The 24,768-nt window shown below is 36.7% G+C and overlaps 1 protein-coding gene across 13 annotated transcripts in view; it reads left to right on the top strand.

The window, feature by feature from the left end:
* Positions 1-24,768, top strand: part of EFCAB5 (EF-hand calcium binding domain 5) — a 166,696-nt gene that overhangs the window by 54,108 nt on the left and 87,820 nt on the right. For all 13 annotated transcript variants that reach the window (XM_042916289.1, XM_042916292.1, XM_042916287.1 and 10 more), the window contains 3 exons: positions 5,274-5,430; positions 8,944-8,992; positions 14,148-14,218. In XM_042916289.1, the coding sequence (XP_042772223.1) occupies positions 5,274-5,430; positions 8,944-8,992; positions 14,148-14,218 (277 nt within the window). The remainder of the gene's footprint in view (positions 1-5,273; positions 5,431-8,943; positions 8,993-14,147; positions 14,219-24,768) is intronic.

Below are 24,768 nucleotides of genomic sequence, written 5' to 3'. Positions count from 1 at the left end.
TAATATCAATCATTTTGTCAATTCATACTGAATATCATAGTTTATCAATCCAGTAAAACAGATTATGCCAAAAGTGAGTGGATAGATAGGGAAAATGTGTTTTTATAGCATTTGAATGACTATTATAGCCAATGGTGTGTGGTAGGACTTTATCAAGTAGGTTCTACTTTTGTTCAACCCGAAGCATAATAATAATGTTTATATATTACTAGTTTCCTATCCATCTCTAGGTCACACTTTGTTGCATATGTATATATCCCCTTATTAAGTACTTAGAAATTCAAGTTCTTACAGACTGAGAAATCATGGTCTCCTTGAATGTTATCCTAATATCCTTCAAACACACACCCTGAAACTTGATGGTGAATGAGTCTGTGGTCCTACTTCAGTGGCATAGACATTCCTAATGTTAAAAAGACTGAAGTTCCTAAGTCAAGTTCACTCCAGCTGGGGCTGGATATCTGTCACAATGCATGACAAGGTGTGGTGGTCCTGGAATAAGACTATCCAGGATATCCAGAAATTCCTAGGATTTGCCAGATAAAGCTATTGATTCATTTAAAAAAATTTTGTAATGTTTATTTTTTTTTTTGAAAGAGAGACAGAGTGCAAGTGGGGGAAGGTCAGAGAGAGAGGAAGACACAGAATCCGAAGCAGGCTCTGGCTTCAAGTTCCGAGCTGTCAGCACAGAGCCCGATGTGGGGCTCAAACCCACCAATGGTGAGATCATGACCTGAGCCAAAGTCGGATGCTTAACCCATTGAGCCACCCAGGTGCCCCAACTATTGATTCATTTTAAACTATCCAGTAACTGATATCCTCAGAAGAAAATAGGATTTTTTTTTTCTATTTATAGAAGAGAACAGATGGAAGACCTTATGTGCTACCACACTGGTTTATATATCCTCTACCCAACCTCAGTCCTACACCATCAAAATAGATGCTTTCCAGGACTCCCATGGGAAATATCCAGTGGGAAATGTCCTCTGCCTTGCTCATATGCTTCCAAGAAGGTGGTTTAGTTGGAGTTCAACCACCTGATTTGGAAATAGAAATCTTGACCACTCTTCAATTACTGTTGCTAAAAAAAGGTGGGGGGGGAGGGAAATAGAAATCTTCACCATCAAGTCCAGCTTAAAACTTGCAGACACTAGATATGAGGTACCCAGCATGTAGTGAGATTGAACTCAGATCATAAAGCCCTGACTTCACTCATCTGGGCTAGATAGGCTACATTCTTTATGCACATCAATTTTATTATCTCTTACATATCAACTAAAGAAAACCACTAGCCAGATGTCCTTTCCTCTAATCCAGAGTGCCAGCTTTCTCCATCTAGAATATCCTTACCCTCCTTTCTCTTGCTGGACAATTTTTCCTTGTGCTTCAGGAATCAGCCCAAGTATGACTTCCTCTGGATACCTTCTGTCTCACCTTCTCTGGGTCAGGTACCCTTTCTTTATATTCCTGAAGCACCTGTAAGCTCATGTCAGCATTTAGCACATTTTTTAATGTAATTGTTGATTTACCTCCCTATAATCTCTTTGAAGACAAGGACTATTTTCTATCATATCTGTATTTTTAATACTGAGCACAGTACTTGACATGAGTTGGGGCTCAATAAATATGTGTTAGATAAATTAATAATTTATTAAGGAGTCTCAGTTAATCAGTATTAAGATAATAAATTATTAATTATTAATCTTATAAATTAAGATTTATTGCGGAGTCTCACTTAGTTAATCAGTATTTATTGCATAACTATCAAGTACTCAATGTTGAGCCATACCTTATAGGGAAAAAATTCAAAATTTGGTTCTTGTTGTGAGGAATTTATACCCTCAAGTTGAAGAAATGTAACTAAAACATAGCTAACTTTATTAAAGCAGTTGTCCATATACATTTTCCCCACTCCCAACACATTTCTCAACCTGTTATATCTGGCTTTCATTCCAGGCTGTCTTTCATAAATGTCACTTACTGAGATCACAATGTTCTCCATTTTTCCAAGCCCAGTGGAAAGTTTGCAATCCTCATCTTACTTGGCCTCTTAGCAATATTCAATAATGTTGACCATTTCCTCCTTGAGATACTCTTTTCTTACCCTTCTATGATATTATTCTTTACTTTTTTTCCTTCTACCTCATTTTAGTTCTTCTCAGTATCCTGTGCTGGCTCATTCTCTGCCATCTGATCTTCAAATATTAAGGTTCCTTAAGTTGTGGTTGTCCTGTCACCCAAAATCATTGCTGAGTGCGCTCATTCCAACACATGACTTCAGTTACCATCTGTACCTTCATGACTCTTAGATTTAGATCTCTAGCCCAAACATCTTTTTTGAGCTTCAGACCAGTATATGTATCTACTCAATATCTGTACTTGGATGTTTCATAAGCACTTCATCTTCCACAAGTCATTTTCTTATTTCGTTTTGCATCAAGATTTTCAAGCCCAAACCCAAGAGATGCAACTTGACACCTTCTACTTTCTGACTGTGTGCTTTTCATCAATCATTAAGTCCTATTGGTTTTACCTTCTTCTCTCAAATCTGTTCGTTTCTGACCTTCCCTGCTGCTGCCACCCTAGTCTAAACTACCATCAGCTCTCACCTGCACTATTACAGCAGGCTCCTGATTGGTATATTTATATCCACTCTTACCCTCTTGCAACCCATTCTTTACTTGTAACAGAAGTCATTTTTTTAAAAAAGGTTAATCTTATTCCGTTTTCCCCCAGTATGGAACCTTTCAATGGTCTGCACTTACTCTTAAGATAAAGACCAAAATCCCTAAGTAGGCCTATAAGACTTTCCTTGTATGACCCACTTGGTCCCTCTCTTTGTTTGGCTAGATCCTCCACAAACTTTAGGTCTCAGCTCAGACATCATTTCATCCCTCTTTTTAATAAAGAAACAAAACCTAGTCTGTATTTCCAGGCCATTGAACACGAGACTCCAAATATAATCCAAATGGGTTAACTGGATCCTGGTAACGTCATCACCATCCAACCAAGCTAGCATAGGACTTACTTTCTAGCCTTCACTGCTGCCTCTCTTCTTCTCACACTCTATACTTACTCCAGGCATACAGGATTACTTTCAGGTCTTCAAACATATTATGCTTCTTTTCACCTCAGGGTCTTGTCGTTTGCCATTCCCTCTGTATCATTCTTCTCCTTCCTCTTTATCTTATCCTACCAATCCTTTAGAGTTTAGCTCACATACCACTTCATTGTGAAATTCTTCCCTTATATGATCTCTTATTGCACCCTGTGTTTCTCTTTTACTGCATTTATGACAATTGTAATGGTTGTTTCCCCTGCTATAATGTAAGCAGGAACTGTCTGTAGTATTCATCTTCACATCCCCAGTCTCTAACACTGTGTTGTATAAGTAATGCTCAATAAGTATTTGTTAAATGAATTAACTAACTTATTCTAATCCTGCTTTTGTTTTCATGATGAAAGTTTTCTTGTGTGAGTTTTGGGTTTGTTTGGGGTTTTTTTGTTTTGTTTTGGTTTTTTGTGGGCTTTTTTTTGCCTTTTTGTTCTTGTTTTTAGGCACATATGATTATTACAAGATATGTCTTAATTTGGGGTAATTATTTAATTTTGTAATCTCAGAATTAATTTTCAGTATTTAATAAGGAAGCTATGATAACTGTTTTTAATCATTTTATAAAGTTCTAGATAAGCCTAATTATTCATCTATTCAAATATTTGATTATCCAGTAACTTAGACTTTGCTTCAGTCATTATACCTTTCATAATAAGATATGGGTGAATAAACAAAAATAAGAGTTAAGTAAGTATAATAATTAAGTAGACACATGTCATATGTGGATTTTTATATGAATACTCATCACAGAAATAATATGGACATGCTCCAGGGATGCCAAGAAGTCCAGTTTAGCTTTGTGAAACTAAGACCACCATAGCTTAAAAAGAAACAAGCAAAAACTTAATTTATTAACTTTCCAGGCAAAGGAAGATACAGCAGTGAGGAATTCACTAACTACTTCACAGAAGGGGAAAATATAGGAGTTTCAAAAAGTTTATAATGGTTATAGTTATAACAACTGAAAACTATCACACTGTATGGGACAGAGGGAATCCATAGGTTTGTACATGATTGATTAAAACAAGTCCCATTGTTCAGCAGTCCAGAGTCTTCAGTTAGGCCCAGCAATGGTCTAGTACACTGCGGTCACTCGAAGTTTATAGCCAGTTCTCAATATAAGCTGATTAGAATTGGTTTTGATGAAATAAAACATTCAATTTTAATATAGGCAAATGATGCTGTAAGAGGAAGATGTTCCTTGCACTGCTTGAGTGAATGGATAGAATTTGAGTGGTCACAAAAATTTTGAAGGCCTTATATGAGCATAAAGCAATGACTTAGGTTTCGATTGATTCTTTTGGATTATTAGAGGTATCCAATTTACCAGTCCTAATTGTAAATTCTTTTGCGTTTCCAAATCTATCAGATCAGATTGGAAGACCTTAGTCTTTCTTTTTTAAAGCAAGAATACCGGGCTCAAGCAAATTGTATTCGAAACCAGCAGATATTTTGATTACTTTGAGACATTTTGGTGTTTCAATCCAAACCAGTTTGGGGTTTTAGAGTCCTAATAGGGATGACAAATATGGGAACAATCAAAATCACAATTCTTCTCCCATTCCCAACATGGATAATGTAACTCTCTCTGAATATAAGGATAACTATGATGCTCAGGGACTGTCAAAGTATTTGACTCTGGATGTTTAAAGGAAATTGGCAATATATATTCCTAGACAGAAATCAAAAGTTTGGTCCAAGACATTAGAACTACCTAAGATGCTTATTATAAATGCAGCTTCTATACTTCCACTGTAGACCGGAAATCAGAATCTTTCCAGATGATTTCTGTATCCAGAGAAGAGAGAGTCCCACCACTGTAAGTCTTTAGTGCATTCAGCTTTGCTTTTAGGTATATGTGGCAGCCTCTAGGGCTATTTTAGTATTTCTTAAGTATGATATTTTCTTGGGCAAAATAAGACCCACCTCTATAAAAACTCAAATAATACTAGAAGACAGCCTGTGATCAGTGCCAAATTCAGTAAGTGTGTGGGGGGGAGAGGGGGTCACCTCAGGCCTAAATCAAGAAGATTTCATGGAGTAAAGACAGGAACAAATTTTAAATGAGGCTCTGAATTCTTGTTTTCTGCCATTTGAACAATCTGAATCAAACCCAACAGTCTTAACTCAACCTGTCTTTTATTTTGACCTCCTTCAGAGTATCCAAGATGAAGGAGAGTATTAAACAGAAACGAGAAGAAAGAGAATGCATAAATGAAGTCAAAATCAAGGTGGCCAATATACGGAAGCAGGCTCTGCAGGAGCAGTTCAGTGAATGGATTCTAGACCCCAAAGGAATGATTCCTCTGGTAGTGGTAAGAAAGGAGGATATCTGTGAAGGGGAGGCAGAGTGGGTGATAAGAGGATGATTGTTGGAATATTGAGTGGAGTGCCAGAAACCTACCTCTAAATTTTCAGTGTTACTGAGGTAAGCTGATTCTTGACCTGTTTGGTCCATGAGAGCTAATTTCTTCAATTTTCTCTTGAGCATTTAAAAAAAATTCTAGCTAGCTATTTCTAAATTCTAGCTATTTCTAAAATATTGACTCTGGCTGAGGTTCCCAAACTCTTCATTAAGGGCAGACATTTTCCAAAGAAGACATCCAGATGGCTAACAGACGCATGAAAAAATGCTCAACATCACTCATCATCAGGGAAATACAAATCAAAACCACAATGAGATACCACCTCACACCTGTCAGAATGGCTAAAATTAACAACTCAGGAAACAAAAAATGCTGGCTAGGATGAGGAGAAAGGAAACATTTTTGCACTGTTGGTGGGAATGCAAATTGTGTAGCCACTCTGGAAAACAGCATGGAGATTCCTCAAAAAATTAAAAATAGAACTAGCCTATGACCCAGCAATTGCACTACTCGGTATTTATCCAAAGGATACAGGTGTGTTGTTTCAAAGGGGCACATGCACCCCAATGTTTATAGCAGCACTATCAACAATAGCCAAAGTATATAAAAAGCCCAATGTCCATCGAAATATTATTCATCAATCAATGAAATTTTGCCATTTGCAACAATGTGGATGGAACTAGAGTGTATTATGCTAAGCGAAATTAGTCAGAGAAAGACAAATATCATATGACTTCACTCAAATGTGGAATTTAAGATACAAAACAGATGAACATAAGGGAAGGGAAGCAAAAATAATTTAAAAACAGGGAGGGAGCAAAACATAAGAGACTCTTAAATATATAGAACAAACTGAGGATTGCTGGAGGAGTTGTGGCAGGGGGGATGGTCTAAATGGGCAAGGGGCATTAAGGAAGACATTTGTTGGGATGAGCACTGGGTATTATATGTAGGGGATGAATCACTGGATTCATATTCTTGCACCATATGCTAACTAACTTGGATGTAAATTTAAAAAAGAAAGATATAAGCAGAGAGGGAGACTCTCTATATAAAAACAGGGAGGGGGACAAACTATAAGAGACTCTTAAATACAAAGAACAAACTGAGGGGTTCTAGAGTGGTGTTGTGTAGAGGGATGGGCTAAGTGGGTAATGGGCATTAAGGAGGGCACTTGTTGGGTTCAGCACTGGGTGTTAAATGTAAGTGATGAATCACTAAATTCTACTCCTGAAACCATTACTACACTATATGTTAACTAGCTTGGATTTAAATCTAAAAAAAAAAGGACAGACATAGTTTTTATTTTTCTCTTTGTTTATTGTATGTGTGTGACTAATTACTTCTGTAGACTAAGAGCCTGTGTCTTTTACCTTTAGAAAACAACTGTACTCTAACAGTTAAACATATTCTTTTAGGTGTACATAAGTGTGAGAACATTTCTTGGCTAGATACATGGCCAAGCATATTTTTAATTCAAAATGGATTATTAAAAATAGACCAAGGAAGGTAGGCCACAGACTGGAAGAAAATATTTCAAAAGAGACATCTGATAACAGACTATTATCCAAAATATACAAAGAACTCTTCTACAATAAGAAAACAAACAACTGACTTAAAAATGGGCAAAAGACCTAAACAGACACTTCACCAAAGACATGTAGGTGGCAAATAAGCATATGAAAATATGCTCCACACATGACATCAAGGAAATGCAAAATAAAACAATGAGATACCACTACACACCTATCAGGATAGTTAAAATCTGGAAACTTGACAACATAAAATGCTGCCAAAAGTGTGTAGCAGTTGGTGGGAATTGTTGGTGATAATGCAAAATGGTACAGCCACTTTGGCAGTTTCTTGTAAAACCAGACACAGTCTTATCATATGATCCAGCCATAATGCTTATTGTATTTACCCAAAAGGAGCGGAAAACTTATGTTCCCAGAAAAATCTGCATGTGGATGTTTACAGCAGCTTTATTCATAATTGCCAAAACTTAGAAACAGCCGAGATTTCCCTCCATGGTTAAATGGATAAATAAACTGTGGTACACCTAAACAATGTAATATTACTCAGCACTAAAAAGAAATGAGCTGTCAAGCCATGAAAAGACATGAAAGAGCTTTAAATGTGTATTACTAAGTGAAAGGGGCCAATCTGGAAGAATATCTACTGTATGACTCCAATTTTATGATGCTCAGGGAAAGGTAAAACTATGGAGAGAGTAAAAAGATCAGTGGTTTCCAGGAGTGAAGACAGACGGAGGGATGGATAAGCAGAGCACAGAAGATTTTTAGTGTGATGAAACAATTCTGTATAATACCGAAATGATGGATACACATCATGACACATTTGCCAAAACTCATAAAATGTACATCAAACAGTGATTCTTAATGTAAACTATGGACTTTGGGTGGTGATGTTTCATGTAGGTTCATCAGTTGTAACAAATGTGCCACTGTGGTGCGGAATGTTGATTGCAGGGGAAGCTGTGTATGTGGTGGCAGGAGGCAGGGAGTATAAGGAAAACTCTGCACTTTCTGCTCAATTTTTCTGTGAATGTAAAGTTGACCTAAAAAAATCAAGTCTCCTTTTTTTTTTTTTTTAAAGTAAGCTCTACTCCCAATGTGGGACTTGAACTCAGGACTTGGAGATCAAGAATTGCATGTTATACTGACTGAGCCAGCCAGGGGCCCCTCAAGTCTATTTTAAAATTTTTTTTTCAACGTTTTTTATTTATTTTTGGGACAGAGAGAGACAGACAGAGCATGAACGGGGGAGGGGCAGAGAGAGGGAGACACAGAATCGGAAACAGGCTCTCAAGTCTATTTTTAAAAAATGGACCAACGCCACCTGGGTGGCCCAGTCGGTTAAGCGTCCAGCTTTGGCTCAGGTCATGATCTCACGGTTTTGTGAATTCGAACCCCACGTGGGGCTCTGTGCTCTCAGTTCAGACCCTGGAGCCTGCTTTGGATTCCTTATCTCCCTCTCTCTATGCCCTTCCCCCCTTCATGCTGCCTCTCTCTCTCTCTCTCTCTCTTTCAAAAATAAACATTAAAATTTTTTTAATGGACCAAGAAGAACTCTGAAATTTTGTTTTTTAGTAATTGAGGAATGAATTATAGAGGATTCTTTGGATTGCTAAACTGGTTGCCAAAGGTGCCTAGTGTCTGAGGGTTGCTAGAAATGTCCTTGGAGGGGACAAAATAGGATCACTCTGGGCATCCTAGTTCTCAACAAAATGTTCTCAATGGGAGTCATTGAGGATATATATGAAAAAGCATTTGATAAACCTTGAAGTAGTATATAAACTAAATGTTAATTATTACTGTTTCTGTCCCTGAGTTAGAAAGGTTACCCAAGACTTAAATTGAAAGTTCCTACGTGGATTTTAGTCTAAAATACTAGATGTATGATAACTGAAGTAATATATGGTCTACTTTCTTTAATTTGCAGATTCAGAATGTCCTTCATGAATTTTTTCAAAATCCAGATTTCCAGCTTGGTAAGCCTGCCTATTCCTGTGGTATTTCTACTTGTCCCTCTTTTGCAGGGGAGCAGTGAGGGGAGGGATGCTGGATTACGATGAAAAGTCAATATTGAGAAATATGTTATTCAAAGCTCTTATAAATGTACTTAAGTTCTTTTGCTCTTTCCAGATGGAGAATGTAGAAAAACAGAAAAGCAATCAGCAATTTTCAATTCTTTTGAAATGCTGTTTTATTATAAATATTCTGTATTATCTCTTTATCATCCTATCAAGTTCCTAGAAAATATTACTTACATACACAGTATTTTAAAAGAGAGTTATAATGTCTGAACTATAATATAAAATAGAAATACAAGGAAAGACATAAGAAAATTATATGCATTGCATTAAAAGAATTATTCACCATGAACAAGTGGGATTTATTCCTGGGCTGTAGGGCTGGTTCAATATTCACAAATCATTCAACATGATACACCACATTAGTAAAAGAAAGGATAAGAACCATATGATACTTTCAATAGATGCAGAAAAAGCATTTGACAAAGCACAGCATCCTTTCTGGATAAAAACCCTCAAGAATGTAGGGATAGAAGGAACATACCTCAACATCATAAAAGCCAAATATTCAAGGCCCACAGCTAATACCATCCTCAATGGGGAAAAACTGAGAGCTTTCCCCCTAAGATCAGGAACACAACAGGCATGTCTACTCTCACCACTGTTGTTCAACATAGTACTAGAGGTCCTAGCCTCAATAATCAGACAACAAAAAGAAACAAAAGGCATCCAAATAGGCAAGGAAGAAGTCAAACTTTTACTATTTGCAGATGACATGATATTCTACGTGGAAAACCTGAAAGATTACACTGGTAATCTAGAACTGATACATGAATTCAGCAAAGTTGCAGGATATGAAATCAATGTACAGAAATTGGTTGTGTTTCTATACACCAATAATGAAGCAGCGGAAAGAGAAATCAAGGAATTGATCCCAGTTACAATTGCACCAAAAAACGTAAGATTCCTAGGAATAAACCTAACAAAATAGGTAAAAGATCTGTGTGCTGAAGACTATAGAAAGCTTGGAAAGAAAGTGAAGAAGACAGAAAGAAATGGAAAAACAATCCATGCACATGGATTGGAAGAATAAATATTGTTACAATGTTGATACTACCCAAAGCAATCTACATGTTCAATGAAATCCCCATCAAAATAACACTAGCATTCTTCACAGAGCTAGAACAAACAATCCTAAAATATGTATGGAACCAGAAAAGACCCAGAATAGCCAAAGAAATCCTGAAAAAGAAAACCAAGGCAGGAAGCATCACAATTCCAGACTTTAAGCTGTATTACAAAGCAGTAATCATCAAGACAATATGGTACTGGCACAAAAACAGGTACTCAGATCAATGGAACAGAATAGAGAACACAGAAATGGACCCACAAACGTATGGCCAACTGATCTTTGACAAAGCAGGAAAGAATATCCAATGGAATAAAGACAGGCTCTTCAGCAAGTGGTGCGGGGAAAACTGGACAGCGACATGAAGAAGAATGAACCTGGACCACTTTCTTACACCATACACAAAAATAAACTCAAAATAGATGAAAGACCTCAATGTAAGACAGGAAGCCATCAAAATCCTCAAGGAGAAAGCTGGCAAAAACCTCTTTGATCTTGGCCGCAGCAACTTCTTACTCAACACGTCTCCAGAGGAGAGGGAAACAAAAGCAAAAATGAACTACTGGGACCTCATCAAAATAAGGAGCTTCTGCACAGTGAAGGAAACAATCAGCAAAACTAAAAGGCAATCGACAGAATGGGAGAAGATATTTGCAAACGACATATCAGATAAAGGGTTAGTATCCAGAATCTATAAAGAACTTATCAAACTCAACACCCAAAACACAAATAATCCAGTGAAGAAATGGGCAAAAGACATGAATAGACACTTCTCCAAAAAAGACATCCATATGGCCAACCGACACATGAAAACATGTTCCACATCACTCATCATCAGGGAAATCCAAATCAAAACCACAATGAGATACCCCCTTCACCTGTCAGAACGACTAACATTAACAACTCAGGCAACAACAGACGTTGGCGAGGATGCGGAGAAAGAGGATCTCTTTTGCATTGTTGGTGGCAATGCAAGCTGGTGCAGCCACTCTGGAAAACAGTATGGAGGTGCCTCAAAAAACTAAAAATAGAACTACCCTATGACCCAACAATTGCACTACTAGACATTTATCCATGGGATACAGGTGTGCTGTTTCGAAGGGACACATGTACCCCCATGTTTATAGCAGCACTATCAACAACAGCCACAGTATGGAAAGAACCCAAATGTCCATGGATGGATGAATGGATAAAGAAGTTGTGGTGTATTTATGCGATGGAGTATTACTTGGCAATCAAAAAGAATCAAAAGAAATCTTGCCATTTGCAACTACATGGATGGAACTGGAGGGTATTATGCTAAGTGAAATTAGTCAGTCAGAGAAAGACAGAAATCATATGACTTCACTCATATGAGGACTTTAAGAGACAAAACAGATAAACCTAAGGGAAGGGACACAAAAATAATATAAAAATAGGGAGGGGGACAAAACAGAAGAGACTCATAAATATGGAGAACAAACTGAGGGTTACTGGAGGGGATTGTGGGAGGGGGGATGGGCTAAATAGGTAAGGGACACTAAAGAATCTACTCCTGAAATCATTGCTGCACCATATGCTGACTAATTTGGATGTAAATTTAGAAAAATAAGAAATAAAATAAAAAAATAGTTTCTAGACTCAAATTTATTCTAAGGAAGTATTTTACCTACTTGAATATTTGGCTGAATGGAAAAAGTCTTCATTGTGCAGGAATTGCAGGATTTCTGACCTGACTCTAATTCGTCATCATTGTGGCAACAAAAACGTAAACTGCGGATTTCCGCCATGGTCACAAGAGGCAGAAAGAGACAGTACTATAACTACAGAAAAACATAGATTTTGATGCTTTTGTTTTCAGAATTGTTTCCTCATATGAGATTAAGCAAAATATTCTGACTTGTAGGCACGCCTGGCTGGCTCAGTCAGAAGAGCATGTGACTCTTAATCTTGGGGTTTTGAGTTTGAGCCCTATGTTGGGTGTAGAGATTACTAAAAAATAAATAAATAAATAAATAAAAATAATTCTGACTTGTAGAATAAAGCACTAGAATTTGGGTCCTGAGATTTACATTATTTATATCAAGTTGCTTTTTTTCAATTGATTTTTGACTGCTATTATATTGATAACAATAGATTGTCTGAAATCTATTCTCATATTTCATTTAAAAAATAAAATATGCTTCCCATCTTCCTGATAACTGGTCCCCAAACATGATTGGGGCCTTGCTGACAACTCTTTCTCCTACCTTTTCACAGCCTATCCAAAATATAGAATTTTCCATGGTTAGAACAACCTCAACTTCTCCTTCAGAAAAATCTGTGAATAACTTCTTTTATTTTTATTTATTTAGTTTTTGATAAGTATACAGAAGGAATGAGTGAAGAGAGCTCTATTTGAAATTGTGATAAAATTAGAGAAATTCCAGACCATTCTAATTGACAGTGATTGTTTTCTCTTCTTACCTCCTATACTATCTAGTATTTTCTGTACCATTTATTCATTCATTCATTCATTCAGTAGTTATTAAGCTCTCAGCTAGTTCCAGATACTGCGATGAGGTAGAGGAGGCAGACAGGACTAAGGCATGTTTCCTCTCAAGTTTCTCAAAGTCTAGCCAGGAGACAGACACATACACTTAATAACAGCTATTATCATTAGAAACCAGTCTGGACTGCATAATCATCCAGAGCTTGGGAGGAAGTTTAGGATGAGGCTAACAGCATCTAATGCATAAGCTTATACTAACATTTATACAATCTTCTTATGACAATAACTGATATAATAAATCGTTACAAAAATCAAGAGTATTAAAGAATCTTTTATGTACCAGACTATGATAGGCAGGAGAAGTTGCTGCTAGAAGTAGGAGAGGAAGTCAGTGCTTTCATCATGAACTTCTAAACAGTTTGTGTGTTTGTGTTTTGGTAAGGTCAATAAAGGTTTCATAATTTTATATCAAAAGGAGGTTTAAAAAAATCTTTATTTGAACTAACTGCCACATTTACCGTTATTGATCATTCTGTTATTCATGAAACTCTTTTTTTCTTGGCTTTTGTGATATCATTCTATCTTGATTTTTCATCTATCATTGATCACCTCTTAGCATTTTTGTTTCTCGGTTCTTCTTTTATTTGTACCTCAAATGTGGCTTTCCGAGTTTCCTTTTTGGCTCTATTATCACTTTACATACTATACACCCTCCTTGGGTTTTCTTATTTAAACCCATGACTTTAGCTAATGACCCATCCGTATATCTACATTCCCATCCCAAACCTTCTCCCTGAGTTCCAGATCCTATTTGAAAAGATCTACAAGATGAGTAAGTGAAAAAAGCAAGTTGCAGATCAATGTAACCATATTTATGTGTAGGAAAATAAAAGGTGTCTAATATATTTAAAAATGCTTAGAGAAGTTGCTTGAAAGGTGGCAACAACAGTTGAAAAACAGTGGTTCCTTCTGGGGCAGAGAGGAGTGAGAATGCTGGCAGTGGGGAGAGGGAAAAGGTAGATATTCATGTTTTACTGCTTATGTTTTTGTATTATTTGAATCTTTTACTAAAAGCACATATTCATATATTTTTTATTTAATTTAAGAAACATTAAAGACATAATATTTGAAAAGAAAGTTTATAGAAGTGTGTTTTAGGACCTGCTTCCTTAAATGCTAGCATAAGCCAACACAGTTGTTTTTGTAATCTTTATGCTATTGACATGCATATTTGTTTTTACTTTATCTCAGGCTGGTCATTAAAAATGTAGGCACGTTTATTTCAGTGTTTGAGTTGCTCAGTTAAATAAAAGCCAGGAAAAATAATCATTTTGTAGGAATTGGAGTGTTACTCAACTATATAATCATTTACTTGTAAAAACTGATGGACATTAATTAAGGAATAATTTTATGTTCTTTTTTTTATGTTCTTTTAAAGAGCTATAAAATGAATATGAAATCTGACTGTATTACAACCAAACTAACTAGCAAATAACATTTTTTTCCATAATTAGAAGCATGTTGCAAACAATTGGATATTGCTGACTCAATGGGACCAAGACTGAACAAAATGGAATTTACAGAAGTAAGAAGTTATATTATTTGTTATTTGAATCAAATTTTTTTGCCAGTTTCACTTCTGGGGGATGTCACACATACATTAACTTATAATTACATTAAATTAAAGCATACTAACTTACTTTGATTCTAAGATGCAATATTATTTTAACTCCTCTGAAGTTAGGGTACATTTTATGATCAAAGGCATTTTACAATTTCTTTCAGTTAGTGGTACTCATGATGTGAAAGTGAAAAACTTCCACTCACACCTTCAGTTAGGATCAAGAAAAACCAGCTTCTTTTTTTTTTTCAGTGAAATCTAGTTATACAAATAATAATGAAATCTAAAAATGGAAAAACATCTCTTATAGGCCAGGCATTGTCCTAAGCTATCCATGTATTAACTCAGGCAACCCTCTCCGCAATCTGTATTCCTGCTTTTATAGAGGAAGACACTTAAGGTGCAAAAAGGTTAAGTAATTTGCACAAGGTCTCAAAATTAGTGAAGCTGGGGAAATTTGTACTTAGGCAGTTTAGTTTCAAAGTCTACATAATATTTCATCTGTGAAAGTATGGGATTACTTTTGTATTGATATTGTATTGGGATAAGCAAAAGAAACAATGTAATAGTATCAGAGTCATGTCTTTTACAGGCTGCTTTTTTATTTGTTCATGTCTTTCCTCTAATTTCCCTTGTTTTTCTCTGAGTCCCAGAGTCAAAGTAACTTTTTCCTTCTCCCGCCTCACCCTTGCTCCATTGTAGATGATGACTATGTACTATATACAATTTCAAGGTTCTATGTGAAGGATTCTGGAATCCTTCTTGAAATCAGGAGATAAGTTGGAAAGTCAGGAAAACTAATATTAATAGTTCAAACCCCCCATTAAAACAAAATTGTATACGTGTACACACACACACACACAAAGGTATTATGTAGAATGCTAATGATTTTGTATCAAGTATTATTGGGTATACATCACCCATACCCATTTCCTCATTTTAAATGTGTAGATATGTATACACACACACACACACACACATATGTGTGTTTTATATGTGGATATATATGTATTTGTATAGGATTTGTGTGTATGAATGCATGTATGTGTGTATATGTATATATTTGTTGAATTAATTAAATGAAGGGAGAAAAACAGTAAGACTGACATCAGACTTCACAACATTCAATTCCAGAAAACAAGCAATGTCTATATTGTTCTGAGGTAAAAAGAAAAGAAAATGTGACCTAATTACACTATAATCCATCCATGGTATAGTTTAGAGGCAATATGCAGACATTTTCAACACAAAAGAACTCAGAAAATATAATACCCATGTGACCTTCCTGAAAAAAGAAAACTATTTTATAATAAATTCAGCGAATTAATTGATGAATCAAAATAAATGTTTCAGGAATAGCGAAGCCATTGTAAAAGAACAGGAAGTGCTTTTTATTGTGGTGTAGTCCCAATAGCTTAATTTTGCTTGAGGAGACATATCTAGAAAAATGTTTTGACAGCCAATGTCAGAGACATCACTGCATGTTTTCTTCTATGCGTTTTATGGTTCAGGTCTCACATTTATTATTTTTTTTTCAATATATGAAGTTTATTGTCAAATTGGTTTCCATACAACACCCAGTGCTCATCCCAAAATGTGCCCTCCTCAATACCCATCACCCACCCTCCCCTCCCTCCCACCCCCCATCAACCCTCAGTTTGTTCTCAGTTTTTAAGAGTCTCTTATGCTTTGGCTCTCTTCCACTCTGCAGGTCTCACATTTAGGTCTTTAATCCGTTTAGAGTTTATGTCTGTGTATAGTGTAAGAAAGTGTAGCTGTCTAGTTTTCCGTTTGTTGAAGTACCATTCTAGTACCATTTGTTGAAGAGACTGTCTTTTCCCCATTGTATATTCTTGCCTCATTTGTTGAAGATTAATTGACCATACAGTTGTGGGTTTATTTCTGGACTCTTTATTCTGTTCCATTGATCTAGATCTCTCTTTTTGTGCCAGTACCATATTGTTTTGATTACTACAGCTTTGAGTATATCTTGAAACCTGGAATTTTGATATCTACAGCTTAGTTCTTTCTCAAAATTGTTTTAGCTATTTGGGGTCTTTTGTGGTTCCATACAAATTTTTAGACTGTTTGTTCTAGCTTTACATAACAAAGGAAGGCATCAACAAAACAAGTAGGCAACCTATTGAATAATAGAAGATATTTGCCAATGATATATCCAATAAGGAGTTAATATCCAAAACATATAAAGAACTTATATAACTTAATACCAAAAAACAATCCAATTTAAAAATGGGCAGAACACTGAATAGAATAGATATTTTTCTATTTCTAATTTTAATGGGTGTTTTGAGCCATTAATATTAGTTTTCCCAACATTTCCAACTTCTCTTCCTGAAATATAAACAGCCCATATTAAGGTATTTCATTATAGAGAAGAGCTGTTACATCAACAGAAACCAAGAAAATATTTCTTGTATAGAAATATTTATTGAAAATATTTAATTATCTGATCAATAAATCATTGAACCATTCTGTATAACATATGACATAGAAGTAGTGTTTGGAACAGTGCCTTTTTTTTGGTGGAGGGGGTGGACACTTGCTTTTAAAGAGATTTGCTTTGGGGTGCCTGGGTGGTTCAGTCAGTTAAGCACCCAGCACCCGACCTGATTTCGGCTCAGGTCGTGATCTCACGGTTGGTGAGTCCGAGCCCCAGGGTGGAGCACTGCATTGAGTGGCGCGCTGACAGTGCAGATCCTGCTTGGGATTCTCTCTCTCCCTCTTTCGCTGCCCCTCCCCCACTTGTGCACTCGCTCATGCTCGCTCTCTCTCAAAAAAATAAGCTTTAAAAAAAGATAAAGAGATTTGCTTTCAGGCTATTTTGTCAGCACTCATTTAATGACACTGGAAGACAATAAAATTGTAAATGCTGGGTTTAAAGGCAAGATATTACACACACCAGCCATCCAGTGAAGATACTATGCCATGAAATTACCCCTCTGATCATTTGTAATGAGCCGAGTGATTAGCATTCAGGATGGAGCGTGTTTGGAGAAAGTGGAATCATTGAGTAATAATTAATATAGAGAAAAAGACAAATGGAGAGAATGAAAGGTCACAGATACTTCTATATACATATCATTTTCCTAGGTTTCTGTTTTCTTTTTTTTTTTTTTTTAATTTTTTTCAACGTTTTTTATTTATTTTTGGGACAGAGAGAGGCAGAGCATGAACGGGGGAGGGGCAGAGAGAGAGGGAGACACAGAATCTGAAACAGGCTCCAGGCTCCGAGCCATCAGCCCAGAGCCTGACGCGGGGCTCGAACTCACGGACCGCGAGATCGTGACCTGAATGAAGTCGGACGCTTAACCGACTGCGCCACCCAGGCGCCCCTCTGTTTTCTGATATATAAATGAACAGGTGACAATATTTTTGTTGAGTGTAACCTCTCTCACTTTCCATCTGTTTTACTCTAGTAAATGAAGATCAAAAGTAACTGTTTTTAGAAGAATATTTTCTATTCTTTATAATATATTATGTAAGAATATTTATGTCTAGTCTCTTAGTTATTAAGTATATACTAAATATTTATTTACTCTCTGGTAGGAGAGATGTCAAAATAGGAAGTTGTGTTTCTTACCCTTAAGGACCAAATAATGCCTTGTTGTGTGGGAGTGTGCCTATGAGTATATATGTCATATGCGTGTGTGTGTGTGCGCGCATGTGTGTGTGTATGTATGGGCATGCATGCCTACACATGCTGGGTGGAACTGGAGTAGGATCTAGGGAATAGAAGGATCAAAATATAAGCACATTAAGGACACACACCACAAGATAATTACAAAGCAACAAACAGGTTCAAACCATTATGATTACTATATTCATCACTGCCAAAGGATCCATTGTAAAAGAAAAACGAGGCTTCAGTGGGGCAGGTTTCATGTAGGAAACTCATCTGGTGGTCATGAGGTTTGAATTTTTTCCACCTACCATACCTGTAGCCCCTTACTTTGAAAGGAACCTTAATAACAGTGCTTTAAACATTAATATATTGACAAGAACAATTTAAAATGTAGAATGTACTGGTTTATCTGGGATTCTTGTTTTGTTTTGTAAGTTGGATATTTAGACACAAAAGAAATATGTTTTTGGAGAGTGTCAGGCTTGTTTTGAATTTTCAGAACACTCTGGTTTCCAAAAGACAACTCATTCCAGGAGACAAAACTTAGCATTTGTATCATTTTAACACTGGTGTTCAGTTGTCCAAGTCGATATTGAATATAAGTTTAAAAAGGAACGGAAGTCTTAACCCTTAGATTTCACTGTGTCCCCATTAGCATAGTAACTGCATTACTGTGTTCAGGCCAGAAGTAAGCAGTTCCTGATAGGTGTATCCTTCCTGAAATTTCCAGATTTCAATCCTTCAGAGGACAAACCTTTCATTTCACCTTTCATCTGATTAATTAATTTGTTTATCAGCAGAGGAAAATCACCATGAATGTGATTATAGAGAATTTAGTTAACTTTTTTAGGTAGGAAGTTTCTTTTTTCATTTCCTGGACTCTTTGAGCTCTACAAATTTCATTTGCTTTGATAAAGAATTTTTTACTAATTTGCTTCCAGAGAAGTCTGAGAGTTGGACATGTTTAAATTTTTCTTGGTACATTTCAAAGCAAAATTTACTGTGAGTTGTTAAAGTGCCCATACTTTTAATTTTATTTTTTAAGTGTTTTAATTTTTATTTTTGAGAGAGAGAGACAGAGCATGAGCGGGGAGGGGCAGAGAGAGAGGGAGACACAAATCTGAAGCAGGCTCCGGGCTGTCAGTTGTTAGCACAGAGTCCGACACAGGGTTGAATTCCAGGAGGTCATGACCTGAGCCGAAATCCGACGCTTAACAGACTGAGCCACCCAGGTGCCCCTAAAGTGCCCATAATTTTTAAATGACAGTCCCACAAGTGGCTGTATGCCCTCCCTCCAAAAAAAAAAAAGGTTTCCGTAGGTTGTTTGGAACTTCGAACCCATTTCCTAAATAGAAGCAATATTTTGTGTAGTGGCTGGAGTCTGTGGTTTGAATGTGCCTGAAATGGAGTTCTTAATAAAAGTGACTATTTCTGTGGGGAAAATGCTACCTGAAGAAGGCATCACCATGCACTACCAGGGAAAGGAAATTTGTTATCTCTAAACCATTAGTGATGGCCACATACAAGACTTTTAGTATGACAAGAGTTCATGGAATGAGGGGTAAGGATGGCCTCAGGTAGAGGAGAATCTTCTAAGATCCCAGAGTGAGGAACTGAGGGAGGCTGACCTCTTATCACTGCAGATCCTCCTTCCCTACCTCTGGGGGCTCCAGAGATTGACATACTTCTGTTTCTACTGATTATATCAGCTGGCTCTGGCCTGGGTTATATTCCTTCCCTAGTATAATTTCAAAGTTAGTCCCCTGAACTCTTGCCTTCAAAGTAGTACAAAGTATGGCCTTCTCAAACAAGAGTGAAGTCTTTCAAAGCATTATTCTCTAGGAGAGTGTGACCTGCTTATCAGTTCTGCTCATTCTAGGCACCAGACTCCTGACTCAAATTGTCATTTGTGTTCATCATCCTTCCCGGTTATCTATAACAAATACATATTCTTTATCTTGTGATTACATAAATACAACAAATGGTTTGAGAATGGATGAATGCATACCATAGAATAAGAACTCTCTGTACAGCTTGTCCTATGTGTGGTTGTCCAATGGGATGGTAATGGAAAGATGCTTCACACACAGTTAAAGTCTGTAAAATTTCTTTTATAGCAAAGGATTCAGGTATTAACAGAGATGGTTTGTTCTATAAAGCAGGATACAACACAGTATGCTTCCAAACAGAGGTTCCTCCAGAGTTTCCCACAGGAATTAGACCATTGGCATGGATCAATGTTTAGAGTTTCAAACCGTTCTGATTTGCTTGGAAGTGAGGGGTTTCTTAGAACATGGGACTCTCAGTGCTAAAACTAGGGAAGTCCCAGGCAAACTGAGGCAGTCAACCACTCTGAGTTTGCTTTGCTTTGATCCTATCTCCTACCTGGTCATTGTGGGAACTCTGGCTGCACCTATCTGCTCACCAGAGGCAAGTGAAAACAATCTAGCATCTTGTTTACTGTGGGACTGGGTAAAGTGAGGGTCAGTTTCCTGGGAGCATCCTTCAGTAGGCCTGGGCTTCAAACAGTCTGAGATCTGCACCTGAATTATATAATAGGCTTGAGAAGAATTCTATGCAAAAACTACAAATACTATACAGTGGGATTCAGATATTAACTTCTGATTTTGTGACACTAAGAAACTAGGGAGTTAAAGAGGAGTAAATAAAGGCCACATCTCTGCCTGAATTCTCTTCTCTGGGGCTTAGTCTGTTCTTGCTCCGTAGTGGTCTGCTTTGAGATAGCCACTTTCTTAGGCTCAGTTGTTTTGTCAGCCTTCAAGCTGATGTGACTCAAAGTTTAAATTTTAAAATAGAGCGGTTTCATCAAATTACTCAAAGACTGTATCTTTCCTTTAACTATTCTACTAAATCCAGGCTGTGCATTTTCCCCAAAATGGTATGTATCTGAGTGACTCTCTATTCTGTTATTTATAATTTTACATTTTGTAATTTGTGTTGTTTTGTTCTGTTTATTTTGTGTTTCATATGCTTTGAGTTATGGCAGGGAAGGACAGAAGAAGGAAGAATGATGGCTTTTTTTGTGTTTTTTTTTACCATTTAATTTAATTTATTTTTTAAATTTACATCCAAGTTAATTAGCATATAGTGCAACAATGATTTCAGGAGCATATTTCTTAATTCCCATTGCCCATTTAGCCCATCCCCCTTCCCACAACCCCTCCAGTAACCCCCTTTTTGTTCTCCATATTTTAAGTCTCTTATGTTTTGTGTCCCTCCCTGTTTTTATACTATTTTTGCTTCCCTTCCCTTTTGTTCATCTGCTTTGTATCATATGAGTGAAGTCATATGATATTTGTCTTTTTCTGACTGAAGGAATGATGGCTTTGGTGGAGGTAGAGGTAGGAGTAGCAATATCTTGTGAAAACTGCATGAGGGAAATGAGGGAGAAATGAGGGAATTTTAAGCCCAGGAAATGGGACGGTCTATGGTAAACTGTCCTCCCAGGTGTGTGTCTTCCTACGTGGTCTTCAACTGTAAGAAATACATAAATCAAGGAATTTGCTGATCAGTAATTTCTTATTGTTTGTATCAGTTTGCTAGGACTACCATAACAACGTACTGGGTGACTTAAACATCAGAAATTTAATTTCTCATGGTTCTGAAGGCTGGAAGTCCAAGACAAGGTATTGGCAGGGTTAATTTCTTTTGAGGGTCTCTCTCCTTGGCTTATAGATAGATGGTCATCTTCTCCCCGTGCCTTTGCATGGTCTTTCCTCTGCACATGTCTGTGTCCAAATTTCCTCTTCTTATTAGGACACTGGTCATATTAGCTTTTGGCCCACCCTAATGACCTCATTTTAATTTAATTACCTCTTTATTTTTTTTATTATTTTTTTTAACTTTTTTTTTTATTTTTGAGACAGAGGGAGACAGAGCATGAATGGGGGAGGGGCAGAGAGAGAGGGAGACACAGAATCGGAAGCAGGCTCCAGGCTCTGAGCCATCAGCCCAGAGCCTGAGCGGGGCTCGAACTCACGGACCGTGAGATCGTGACCTGAGCTGAAGTCGGACGCTTAACGGACTGAGCCACCCAGGCGCCCCTTAATTACCTCTTTAAAGAGCCTATCTCAAAATACAGTCACAATCTGGGGTACTAAGCGTTAGGCCTTCAATGTATGAACTTTGGGGGGACACAACCTAACCCATAACATTGCCTAAGCTGCCTTTTACCAATAGGGGGAAAATCGTGTGTTTCAGTCTGTTACTTTTATTATTTTTATTTTATTTATTTTATTACTTTTGTTATTATTGGATAATTATATATAATATGTATTATATATAATATGTACTATATTATGTATTATTGGATAATTGAATAAGGCCTTTGTTGAAATTCATTTGTTAAACAAATGATTCTGATTTTCAAAAATTGGAAAAGTTAAAGTATATTTCTGTTTTGTTGGGCATATTAATTAGCATTAATTGTTTTTAAAAATTCCCTCTCTGAGACTGGAAATCTAATTTTCTGTCCAAATCCTATATGAACACACCACTTCTTCAATGATAGATAGCCAATATAATCTGTGTATTTCAATATTTTATAGTCCTTATCTGCAGGCATTTCTGAAAATGTTATATGCTACCAGGACTTACATATATAGTTTGGAAGTTAATGCCTAAAACAGCTTCCAAATATAGTTTTCTTTCCATCACTCTTATATTACCCACTTCATCAACTCTCCAGTATGTCTACAATTAAATAAATATGAATCCCAATGGCCCAGAGTTGTAGAATTTAACAGTAGCTATCAGTCTGTTAATTGTGACTTTCACTACATTCTCAACATTTTGGTTTTCAAGTCAGAAAGAAAAAGTCCAGAATTCATCACACTGGGACCCAGAACATGAAGATAACTTGATTAAGTACAATTCAAGTGTTTATCAGCTCACAGAGCTATTAAACTGAAGGATATTAGTAGTTCATTATATTCTTAAATTAGACTAGGCAATCATTTCAGGACTGGCAGGTATTCATTGTTTTATTCCTTGGGAGGCTATGCAAACACAAAGGTCATGTGTTTTTGCTTTCTCTGTTTTTAGAAGAGATACCGGCAAACTTCTGTAATTGTTCTGTTTGGAATTTGTAGTTAGTTGGCAATTGCTAGTCTTTACGTCATATAGCCCACACTTACAGAACACACTCACTCAGAAAACCCATACTCTATAAATCCAGAATGTTGAAGTGTCTCTTGGAGAGGCAGTTAAACTAAGCCGTGGTTTAATAGGATTACCGCATCCAGAAAACTCAAATGTCTTTGTGGTCAATTCCCAAAAGGTTAATTTATATATTAGGATTCTGGAATAATTAGGATCAGTCGCCCGCATGTCATATATTTCAATGGTTCTCAGCCTTTAGTAAACATAAAAATAGCCCAGAGGGTTTATTTTTATATTATATTTTATTTTATTTTATTTTTTCACTCCAGCGTGGACTTTTTATTTCAAGTTACCATGTGTAAAGTTGGAGGAAAAAGACCCAAGTCTGTCTCCTTGACTGGGGCCCACTTAGATTTCTATACATAGTTTACACAACCACATGCCCCCCACTGGCTATTGTCACAGGATTTCTGAGTGTTGAGATACAAGGAAAGAATAACAGCGGAAAAGTGTTTGGGTCCGTCCGTATTTTAAGAGGGGGAAAGAAAGATGATTTCCCTTCTCCAAGAACTCTGGGGGCAGCTACTCTGGTCATGTGACATTAACTCATATTATTTCTGTTCTGACTCTGCACACTTGTGACAGGAAGGAGCCTGTTTAAGAGCTAGAAGTGTATTTTGCTCCCAGAGGGCTTTTAAAAACACAGATTCTGGATCCCACTCCCCTCTCAGAGTTTCTGATTCAGTAGATCTAGAGTAGGGTCCCCAAATTTACATTTCTTCTTCCTTTTTTTTTTTTTTTTTTTTTTGGAGAAAAGTGTTTGTTTCTTTAAACACATTTTGCTTTAATAGCCACCCAAAGGATTGTGTTTCTTTCTTTTTTTTTTAAAGTTAAGTTTCTTTTTATTTCCAGTTAACATACAGTATCATATTAGTTTCAGGTATACAATATAGTAACAACACTTCCATATATCATCACCCTGTTCTCATCACAAGTGCTCTCTTTAATCCCCATCACCTATTTAACTCATCCTACTCACCTCTTCCCTCTGGTAGCCATCAATTTGTTCTCTACAGTTAAGAGTCTGTTTCTTGATTTGTTTCTCTCTCTTTGTCTTATTTTTTCCCCTTTACTTTTTTGTTTTGTTTCTTAAATTCCACATATGAGTGAAATCATATGATATATGTCTTTCTCCTACTGACTTATTTCATTTAGCATTATACTCCCTAGCTCCATCCCTGTTGTTGCAAATGGCAAGATTTCATTCTTTTTTTTATGGCTGAGTAATATTCTATTTTGTATATCCCACATCTTATTTTTTTCCCCAATATATGAAATTTATTGTCAAATTGGTTTCCATACAACACCCAGTGCTCATCCCAAAAGATGCCCTCTTCAATACCCATCACCCACCCTTCTCTCCTCCCCACCCCCCATCAACCCTCAGTTTGTTCTCAGTTTTTAAGAGTCTCTTATGCTTTGGGTCTCTCCCACTCTAACCTCTTTTTTTTTTCCTTTCCCTCCCCCTTGGGTTTCTGTTAAGTTTCTCAGGATCCACATAAGAGTGAAAACATATGGTATCTGTCTTTCTCTGTATGGCTTATTTCACTTAGCATAACACTCTCCAGTTCCATCCACATTGCTACAAAGGGCCATATTTCATTCTTTCTCCTTGCCACGTAGTACTCCATTGTGTATATAAACCACAATTTCTTTATCCGTTCATCAGTTGATGGACATTTAGGCTCTT

This window comes from Panthera leo, chromosome E1 (genome assembly GCF_018350215.1).
Source record: "Panthera leo isolate Ple1 chromosome E1, P.leo_Ple1_pat1.1, whole genome shotgun sequence".
Taxonomy (NCBI): domain Eukaryota; kingdom Metazoa; phylum Chordata; class Mammalia; order Carnivora; family Felidae; genus Panthera; species Panthera leo.
This window is presented reverse-complemented; position numbering and strand designations above follow the sequence as displayed.